Raw genomic sequence first — 11099 nt, forward strand, 5'->3', positions numbered from 1 at the left:
CAGAGATCCTATGGAGGACTGCGGTCTTAAGGGGGTGGTGTGATGACCCATGGCGCCTGGTTTTCTTTTCCAGCTTGTTGGTGTGGCAGGTCTCGTTTGTAGGCACTGGAGAGCTGGTGTAGCTCGTTTCCATCAGTAGCACTGGCAACAACTGGGACTTTTGTGTCAGTGTACTATAAAAGCCCTCAGAGCTGGGTGTGGTGACTGTCTTCCCTGAGAAACTTTTTTAGATTTTGGTTTGAGGTTTTTGTACCAAACAACATTACATTCACCATTTATTCTCTCATGCACTCACCTACACCACTTATTATACTGATGCACACATGCCAAGGTTAGATTATTTAACTGTGGAAGTAGAGTCATACTTAGAGCTTTCAGGAGATACGATGGAGGATGGGCAGACATAGTACATACCAGATTTTGAGGAGCCAGTGCAAAATTGGCATAATAATGACAACACAAATCCATTATGGATTGCCGGTGTCTGCCATACAAGACACCTGCCTATGAAAGGAATCTTCTTTCCATGGTAGCTTTTTAGGAGTTTATTTCTTTCCCACTTCTCAGAGACATCAAGATAATTTGTTACTTTGATGGCCTATCTAGTCTTGAATAATCTATTTCAACTTACTGAATTTTGGCTAGAACTACAAACCAGTTAACTCAGATACTATCTAACCATAGATGTGCTGAATGTTTCACTTCCAGAATTTTGTCAGTTTTAATGCTACGTCCGGTGATAAGCATCTCCCTCTTGTTTGTGTTCTGATTATTTTTCTCTAAAACCTGATTACTTGTTCCTGTTTGATGTAATTAGGGGAACACCCATTTGGTGGTTGCAGCAATGTTGTGCTGTGTTCATCTTTCATGGTAAAAAAGAATTTCAACCCAATTTCAGTATACCATAATGTTACTTTCCATTCAGAGATGAGCACCACCGTATGTTTTGTGAGCACTGACATGTTTTATAATTCTATAATCCAGTTGCTGGATTCTATGATCGATTTTCTGTTTGATGTAATCAGAGGATCACCCAGTTGATGTTTGTGGGCAGCATTATCAGCCCAGTTTCAGCATGATTGAAATTGAATTGATAAAGACAGGAGAGGTATGGTTTAATGCATTTTTAGCATTAATCTAATTGCATAAATTGACAGCTGGTGTGTGTGTGTGTGTGTGTGTGTGTGTGTGTGTGTGTGTGTGTGTGTGTGTGAGAGAGAGAAAGAGAGAGAGAGAGAGAGAGAGAGAGAGGGAGAGAATTCAAGGTTCCCATTTCCCGTTCTAGATATCTTAATTTACAAAACTTAAGAGCCCCACATTCTTATTATTATTGGCGGTAGGTGCCTTGTCTCTGTACCTGCTCCTTCCTGCTCTGATGTCTGGCCCTCTACAGAAAGACTGACTCCCATAATCCTGAATAAAATCAGTAAAATCATAAAATCTGCCACATTCTGGTCCCTAATTCCTGAAGTATGGACATTGGTTGAAAATGCAAGGTTGTAAGTCCTGCTCATGACTACGAAAGTCTTTTTGTTTTTTTTGTTTTTTTACAAGGAGTAAAATTCCTGTACATTTCTGAAATCCTAATACATCAGTTTTAAGTTTAAGTAACTTAGCAGTCATATATCTCTGGGAATTTGAAACCACCAGAACTCTTTGTTGGACTGAATGCCCTGGCATTTTCAGTGATCAGGTGATCAGATGATGATCATATGATCAGTTCACCATCATCAATATGATCATATTGATGATGGTTATTATATGTCAGAAAAGTCAATTTATTTATAAATTTTATTGCTATGTTAATCTTTTCACTGATAATGATACGGTAACTGTTAGCAAGCATATTAAATGCCTCCCCACAGACAATTGAGACCTGAGAATTTCAATTGGCATTTCATTCAATGAGTTTGAGTATGACCGGTACTCTTTCCTGTAGTGAGGAGCTTGAACAAGGAGTAAGACAATGCTCTACTCATACACAAAAAGATGTGAGTGGGGAGACTTTAACTTAGGCTTGACTCCATTAACAACAAACATCCACCCTCTTGAGCCTCCCAGAGCATGAGAAGATAATGAATTCTCATCTATAGACAAACTTTTTCATTAATAGAAAAATCACATCATTTTCCCCTTCACTGTTAGAAGTAAATTATTTTAAAGCAGCTTTGTCATGGAAAAATTAGGGATGCTGTCCACCTTTAAATAGCCCCCTTTCACTTTATGTGTCACCAGATTGAAAGGTTAGGGTCTACACGGGGTTTATTTTCCATCTTTTGTGAGTCTAAGAAAGCTGACATGGGTTAATTACATGGACCACCAAGAAATTGGCAGTAATTTCCCCTGATGGTAGTAAAGGATCTCTATTACTATGAGATGTTTTTTTTTAAACCTCATCCCATAAGCTCTAGCTGCTGTAGCTGGTTCAGCAGTTATTAAATTAACCCAGAGCATCCTAATCCACTCAGTGTATGAACATTTATTTGTAAAGAATGCCACTCTACTTTGTCTCGATCCTTCCATTGGATATTATTACACAACAAGAAGAAGCAACACGTTTTGGGTTCTACACGTTCTTTATTACATTACATTCTTCTTCCTCTTCTTCTTTCAGCAGCCCCCTTTAAGAGGGTTCCCACAGTGGATCTTCCTCCATCTCCACCCTATTTCTTGCAACCTATTCTGTCACCCCAACCCTTTGCATGTCCTTCTTCACTACTACTCTAACCTGGCAGCTCCACAGTCAGCATCCTTTGCACACTATATCCACTATTCCTCCCCTAACAAGAAGAAGAAAATAAGCTGTTCGGAAATTTAAAAAATGAGATGCACATGTGTTAACAAGAATATCTGCTACGGGTTTTTTGAAACATCAATCTGATGTTAGGGGGACTTGGGAAGGAGACATTAGAGAAAATGGCTGGGCTTTGGCAGCATTCTTTAATGCACAGAACTTGCAATACTATAGTATTTATGTATGTATGTGCAGATGTATATACGTGCATTTATTTGTCTGGGGTTTTTTTGTTTCCCTTTTTTTTTCTTTTTGTTGTATAAAAATGTTTCTAAATAAAAAGTATCAAAATAATATCTGCTCATGTTTTATAATAGTTGTTCTAGAAAAGATTACAGAAAAATTGTTGCCTTTATTTGATTGCATTGTTGCCCTAAGTTAATTATATTAAAGAAGAAATAGATATAGTGAATGCAATTGAATAATAAAACCTTTTAAACGCTAAGGTGGCCTGTGCACACTTATGTTTTTGAGATAAATGCTAAAATTAGATGTAAACATTGGAAAAGAAGTTTGGGGAACCTCCTAAATGTTTGGAAGCGCACGAATGACTGAACCAGATGTAATCCAGCAGTTGTCAGGACACTGGACAAACGATGCAGCACAGGGAAAGCTGGCCAAAGAGACATCTTGGATGCACAAAGAAAGAGTGTATGAGTATTTATCTATCTGCATTGTGACTAAACTACAATAATTCAAAAAATGGACACAATTTGACATTTCCAAGTTAAAAAATGTTGTTGTCAAGCTAAACAAAGACCTATTTTGATAATAGATGATATTATTAATGTTAAATCAATGCCACTGATGAGGATATAATTGGGACAGTCCTATTTGTGTTTTCTTCTGTGAGAAAAAACATTCTCCTTTGTGTTAATCTCCCATCAAAACTTGCATCAAAATATAGCCTCCTACTGCCGCCACTGGAGCTTAGGCCTGACTATCAGCTCAGTTGGCCCATTCATTTGTAGCTTAATCTTTTCAGTATGTGGAGCAATTTAGATCGGGCAGCTAGGCCTTGGCCCCTAATCCACAGATCACTCCAGGGCAAATGACTGCCGACATCCAAGAATGACCCTATCTCTTCCTATTCTCTTGTGATTTACCTCTGCCCATTTTTGTTTTTGTTGGCTCTTCTCTGTTCTGGCTGGCAGCCAGGTGAAGACATGGGGACAGTCAGAAAAATCCAAAGCAAATTAATTCAGACACAGTAAAGCAGAATAGAAGAATGCATGGCAGTAAGGTTAAGTAGGTAATAAAGCATTGCATTGATTTTTGCTATGATCACCCATCCACCTTTTGTCACAGACTTTTTCCACAGCTGGCCCCATGCACAGATACATTTCTCACCTTTCCTCGCTACTATCTTGCTATCATTTGGTGACTGTGCAGTCCACCTTAGAGGTTCATGGGAAATACATACTTAGGATGTAGTGTGGGCATTACAACGATAACCCACATGTCACTCTTGATACCCCTGACAGCTCTCTATAAACCCACAGTTTTGTCTTCTGTCAGTGTCACCATCCTAACTAAATGCCTGTGATTGCACAGCTCATTGCCAAAGAGAGGTGTCATCCCAGAGATTTATCACCCTACACATGACCCAGTCTCCTTGGTAGGCCACTTGAGGTTCCAAAGTGGACTGACTGTGACTCAGAGCTGTATATATATATATATCCATTTGTGAGTGTAATGCTGTGGCTGTCCTTGTAAGAGCAGATTTGAGTTTGAGGCAATTTTCATAAAAAGAAATGATTTTAGCGTGCTTTGACTGCACTTTATGGACTCATTGCCTGGTTCACCTGAGATCCCAGGGGCAGAGATTTGTGCCTCAAAGCTGTGAGAGTACAGACACCACATTTTAGATTGCAGTCATTTTGTTTTTCACCCATAAAACCATTCAAACAAACAATACTACTGGCTTTCTTTGTTTTGTGCCTCTGTTTGTTTCATGTTGTTTGATTAACTTTTTTTCTGTATAAAGCATTATGTTAGCAAAATAAAAAAGACAAAGGCAAAGCACCCCATAGAAAAAAGGGCCTGGGTTTAAATCCACTGACCAGCTGGGGGCTTTCTACGTGGCTTTTGCATGTTTTGCACCAGATGACTGCCCCTCCCTGAGACCTGGTTCTGCTAGATGTTTCTTGATGATTGATGAGGAACAACACAAATGCTACAGCAAGGGGTGCCAGGACCTCAGGTCAGGAGGGAGATATCATCATCCCAATCCAAGATTGAGTCTACTAGAAGATGTGAATGCACCACAGGCCTTCAAGATGGCAGCAGTTTAGCCATTACTTAAAAAGCCATCTCTTGACCCAGCGGTCTAAGCTAATTATAGGCCAATCTCCAACCTTCCTTTCATATCAAAAATCCTTGAAAGAGTAGTTGTCAAACAGCTAACAGATCATCTGCAGAGGAATGGTTTATTTGAAGAGTTTCAGTCAGGTTTCAGAGTTCATCACAGCACAGAAACAGCTTTAGTGAAGGTTACAAATGATCTTCTTATGGCCTCTGACAGTGGACTCGTCTCTGTGCTTGTCCTGCTTGACCTCAGTGCAGCGTTGGATGCTGTTGACCATAATATCCTATTAGAGTGATTAGAGCATGCTGCAGGTATTACAGGTACTGCACTGCAGTGGTTTGTATCATATCTATCTAATAGACTCCAATTTGTTCATGTAAATGGAGAGTCCTCTTCATACACTGAGGTTAATTATGGAGTTCCACAGGGTTCAGTGCTAGGACCAATTCTGTTCACATTATACATGCTTCCCTTAGGCAGTATCATCAGAAGACATATTCACATTTTCACTGCTATGCAGATGACACCCAGCTCTATCTATCTATGAAGCCAGACACACACCAATTAGTTAAACTACAGGAATGTCTTTTTTTTTTTGCTAGGATGATTGACTGATAAATACCTAACTGCTGTATGTTAATGTCTGTCTGTCTCTTCAAAAAGTATGCTGTAAAACGTGATATGCCTTAGATCTTTGTAGATAAATAATAATTAAGTTCATAAATGGGAAGGATTAATTATTTACAGTCCATCATTAACACAGATCCCGATTCAAGTCTCAGATCAGCTTCTTGTGCCAATTCTTAGAACCAAATCCACGAGCATGGCAATTTTGTTACTGCTTTTTGAATTTTTTGCCCTATAATGACGTCTGCTTTTGTAGTCATTTGTGAAATAACGAATATTTTCTTGTTCTTAGGCTTATCCTGTAAACACTCACTCATCCTACATGTATGGGTGAATTAAATGAAGCAGTGACTGCTGTTACAATTAGTGACAACTGCATCCATTTATGATTGTAGCTGTTAACTCAAAAGACACGACGTCGTACTCTCATTCACAGCGCTTTATTCGTTCCGCCATTTCACATACGAACAACAACAATACTTTTTGCGGGCAACAGTACTCTCGCGATAAAACAGAAAATAACAAGTTAACAATTTCCCTCTTTCTTTAAAAAAAATAAAATAAAAATTAAATAATAGTATAAACACACCGCTGTAAACATTTGTATACATATATGTATATTTTTATATAAACAAAAAAACATTTCAAAAGTGCTTTGCTTTACTTAAAGCATACTATCATTGCACACAATAAACAATGGTGCATTTTAATGCAAAGACAACTTTGTAAACAAAGGATTACAGTATCCAGAGTCCTTCATCTAGCGCCTTTAGAAGGGTTAACGGTGAAACTCCCTTTTTTGTCAGACAATCAGCAAGTTGGGATTTTGAATCTGACCAACAAACCTGTCTGATTTTCTTGGCTTGTATGAGCTCTTTAATGCTGCTCATTTCTAGCCTCAGTCTCTTCTCTGTAACCTGCTTAGTAGATTTTAGTGCATCAAACAAGGAATGATTGTCAGTCACCATCAGTCACTGACCACGCGTCTGATTTTTTTAGACTGCCAGAAGAGAGGACAAAACTTTCCTCCTTTACCCATAAGGAGGATTAATGCCCCTCCTTGAGTACCCCCATCAGGAAGGTTGCCAAATGAAGCATCACTGAAAACAACCAATGTCAGATCCTCACTGTTACCCAAGTTCTGAAACTTAAGAGTCACTTTCTCTGCCTTAAGTTTACGGATAACTTTGTTCACTTCATGAATAGACTGTACAGTTGCATCTTTGATATTAGATCCAAGGCTACATGTGTCAAACATAACATCAGGCCTCGTTTGTTTGGCAACCCACAAAATCTGTCCTATTTGTGACCTGAGTTGCTCACGTTCTGTTTCACTTAAGGAAGCCTCCCTCTGTACAGCCCGTGCTGCTTGTAACTGAACCGGTTGTAGGTTGTCAATGTAAAGTTGTTGATGCACCTCTATTACATCATTAACTGTACAAATGTCCATACCAACATAAGAAAAGCTGCCATGTTCTTCACGGCCCACAAGGAAGGTAGATTTCAGTACAGGAATGATATGAGTTGCAAAGTGACTTGAACCAGCCCAAAGGAAATCATCAGCGTGACATGCAAGCACTCCTGTAACCTCAGATTGTTCATTCTGCCAATAGAACACTGCAGGATCAACCTGTGATATTTTACCACCGGTTTTGAGCATAATGTCTTTGACTTTATTGTACCAATAAAGTGAAGCATCTGCAAGTCCATAAACACACTTTTTCAGTTTCCATAGAACATTGTCCTTGCCAGCTTCAGGTGGGGGACGAAGATAAATGTCTCTTGACAGTTCCATTCCCTGCAAGAAGGCAGATTTAATGTCCATTGAATTGACTCTCCACTTGTTTTGACATATCACAGCTAGCACCAGTCTGAGGGACTCAGACGCACATGTTGGAGAGTCTTTCTGTAGTTCTTTAGTATTTACCTCTTCAAACCCCCGTGCCACAAGTCGAGCCTTTGGAACAACACCATCAGTAGTTTCTTTGAGTGTACAGACCCATCTAGTAGACACACATTTTTGACCCAGGTCTTTCACTTCATCAAACACACCATTACTTTGCCAGCTCTCAATCTCCTGCTGCTTAGCAGAATCAAAGAAAATATCTTTTGTTATGAGTACATCTGCATCTCTGTTTTCAGCTTCAGTGCAAAGACCATCAACAAGTGACATGTCTACAGCTTTCTTTTCACCTTCACTACCATCATGCTCAAGATATTGCACATTGTACCAGTTTTTGTATTGCCCTCTTGCTTTTCCCGCTCTGCCTAGCACTCTGGCTGTGTGTTGAACACCGTTGTCTCTGTTGGTAAAAGTGATCAGCTGTCCTGATCTTAACGTTACATTTGCAGAGACATGATCAGTGGGTGTAGAGGGCTCATTTGCAGTTTGTGTGACAGACCTGTTTTCTGTAGCGTTTGTGACAGACATGTTTTCTGTAGTGTTAGTTTCTCTGTCAATAGTGATGTCTTCTTCCTCACTAATACTCTGTTCACCATCAGGTGTGTTAGTGTCATCATTTTCAACTGCGTCTTTGTTGTCATCATCAGTAATACTGTGTGGTATTTGTTTATCTCCAGTCTGTGAATCCACTTTACTCAACCTTGACTGGTGTACTCTTACAAGAGTCCCCCCATGTCTTACAAATACAACAGTTCCATCCTGCCCAATAACTACACTTGGACCCTTCCACTCTGTACAGTCGACTCGTTTGTAGTAAACTTTATCTCCTGCCTCATATTTGTCATCTGTAGGCCCAAGTTGTTTGCTCTCCTGATCCTTTCTGAACACTCTGCCTCAGTAAATGCTTTCCTGGAAGCATGTAATGCTGATATATGTTCAGCTACTCTTGCACTTACAGTTGTGCCCTCTAAGGCAGGTGGCTTATCCATCAACACAGAAGGAAGGTTGGGGTTTTGGCCAAACACAAGTTGATGTGGATTATAACCATGTACATTAAGCATACTGTTTTTTGCCATAAGGGCCCAGTCTAGCGCAGTGTGCCAGTCACATCCTCGTTCCTTTTTTACCTTCAGGAGGATTTCTGTAAGTGTCATGTTATGTCTCTCCAGTAGTCCGTTGCTCCAGGGACTATACCCCGCCGTTGTTTTTACCTCAATGTTGAAGTTTTCAGCCATGTCCCGAATCTCTGTGTTGTTGAACTCTCCGCCGTTGTCTGTGTAGAGCCGTCTGGGGGCACCGTGAATGCTTATCCAGGTGTGAATGAAGGAGTTGACGATCTCTGGAGCTTTCTTTGTCTTTACAATGCTGCCGGCACTGAAATGTGTGAAGTGGTCGATGATGTGAAGGTACCACACATTGGGCTCCAGCTCATGTAGATCCATCGCTACTGTCTCATTATACTCAGAAGCCAGGGGTAGACCAACAGCAGGTCTCGGCTTGGTTTTGCAATATTTCTGACAAATGTCACAGTCACAAACTATCTCTTGTAGAATAACTGCACATTGTTTATCTGTATTGCCAGAGCTTTGGATGAGCCTCAATAACCTCTCTGCAGATGCATGACCAAACTGCTTATGAAGCTTCACAAGGACTTTCTGTTTCTCTTTTGTAGACATTTCAGCAGTTACCATGAGAACTTCATTTTCATTGCAGCTTTCTGTAGTATTTTCATCTCTAATGTCCACACAATAGTGTCCCGAACTAGTGAGCTCTAGGGGAACAGGCTGCTTGAACATGACAACACTGTCCTTCTCCATGTCTAGAACAGTCCCTGCTTTCTTGAGAGACGTTTTGCTCAGTAGTAGTGGAATGTCAACAGGAACTACTTCACTTTCAATGTCACATTTTGTTTGTCCAATTTTGGCTGGAAGTTTCACTTTTCTGCTGGAATACACTACAATACCATCCCCAAAGCGAAATGGTCTGGAGCTGGGGGTTTCTGATTGCAACAACTTGTTTACTTGGCCTTGGCTGAGGTCACACATGTAACTATCTAGCCACTTCTGACCACAAACTGTACGTGTACATGCAGTATCAATAATGGCTGACCCCAGTCAGGAAGATTTCAGAGTCTGTCATTGAGGCTTTAGTGTACAAAGTAATGTTACACTCCTCCACTTTCCCATCTTCAGTTAGCTTTACTTGGTCACCATTACGATGAGGACAGTCTTTCGCCCAGTGGTAAGTGCTCTGACAAATAGCACATCTTGTTCGCTTGCCAAACTTGTCAAGTGGGTTGGTACCTTGTAGTGGTTGTCGCTGTCCACTCCGCGACGAAGTACCGTTGTTTCGTTTGTATTTGGGACCTCTTTGTTCCGTAAGGAAAACTGCATCTTGGTTCAGTTGAATTCCGCTGAAAACTCCGGTTACTTTCCCTCCGAAAATCCGTTTCAGTGCAGACTTCATAGAGGCAAACGTTAAGTCCGTGCACGCTGTCAGTGCAAGCTGTCGACTTTTCTCATCAAGACAAGCTGTATCTAGAAGCTTAAATGCTAGCACAGCGTCAGGCAGCGTCATGTTGTACTTTTTCATCCGGTTATAACGCTGTTCAAAGTCTATAATGTAGTCTGCCATGGACACGCTGTGGTTCTTTGCAATGGAGTCAAAACACGAGTAGGCTGCATAAGCGCGGTCTTTCTCTTCTCTCTGAAACACCGCGTCAAGTTTTGCAAGTAGTATTTCCATACCGTCATCTTTGTCCAAATCTTCCGCGGGTATCTCCATGGCCGTTTCTCTGGCTCTTCCCTCGAGCCCCAGCGCCACCGCGAGTGCCTGTTTCTTTTTATCCAGCTCCGTAACTCGTCTCCAGATATTGACTTCATTCTTCCAGCACTCGTATGGCCTGGCTTCATCAAGCTTTGGTGGTACTTTGTAATTGGAAACCATCCTCTGCTACCAATGTTAACTCAAAAGACATGACGTCGTACTCTCATTCACAGCGCTTTATTCGTTCCGCCATTTCACATACGAACAATACTTTTTGCGGGCAACAGTACTCTCGCGATAAAACAGAAAATAACAAGTTAACAGTAGCTGGATACTTCCCAGCTGCAGAATTGCAAACAAGTCACATTAGTCATCTTAATGGCAACAATAGTGGGCTGGTATTTGCACTGGAGAAATGATATTGGAACAAAGTCATATAAAAATATCACTCACTTGGCAGCAGAACTACATTGGACAACATTTACTTTCAAATATAGCCTACTTTCAGTAAAGAAACAAGAATTAATTCAGAAATATGAACTTTTGGCTGCCAGTTTAGCTCACAGGGTGAGGAGGCGACCATATGCTGTAAGGCTCAATGCAGCGGCCTGGATTTAACTCTGACCTGAGGTCCTTTGCTGTTTGTCTTCCCTCACTTTCTCTCCCCGCTTTCCTGTCCTCTCTTCTCTATGCTATCAAGT

General features: G+C 40.6%; 1 protein-coding gene across 1 annotated transcript; it reads right to left on the bottom strand.

The window, feature by feature from the left end:
• Window positions 1-6711: 6711 nt before the first annotated feature.
• On the bottom strand, window positions 6712-9741 carry LOC146491936 (uncharacterized). The gene is made up of 2 exons (XM_085149873.1): window positions 8423-9741; window positions 6712-7795 (listed from the first exon to the last, which is right to left on the bottom strand). Exons 1-2 carry the CDS (start codon window positions 9675-9677, stop codon window positions 7764-7766), a joined length of 1287 nt encoding a protein of 428 aa, XP_085005999.1. The 5' UTR covers window positions 9678-9741; the 3' UTR covers window positions 6712-7763.
• Between the last annotated feature and the right edge of the window lie 1358 nt (window positions 9742-11099).

Source organism: Neolamprologus multifasciatus, chromosome 23, assembly GCF_963576455.1.
Source record: "Neolamprologus multifasciatus chromosome 23, fNeoMul1.2, whole genome shotgun sequence".
NCBI classification, from domain to species: Eukaryota; Metazoa; Chordata; class Actinopteri; order Cichliformes; family Cichlidae; genus Neolamprologus; species Neolamprologus multifasciatus.

Coding starts and splice junctions, on each gene's coding strand:
- LOC146491936 (XM_085149873.1), bottom strand. CDS start 9,677: ATGTGTGACCTCAGCCAAGGCCAAGTAAACAAGTTGTTGCAATCAGAA. Junction 7,796..8,422: donor AAACGAGTCGACTGTACAGA/GTGGAAGGGTCC, acceptor GGAGATTGAGAG/CTGGCAAAGTAATGGTGTGT.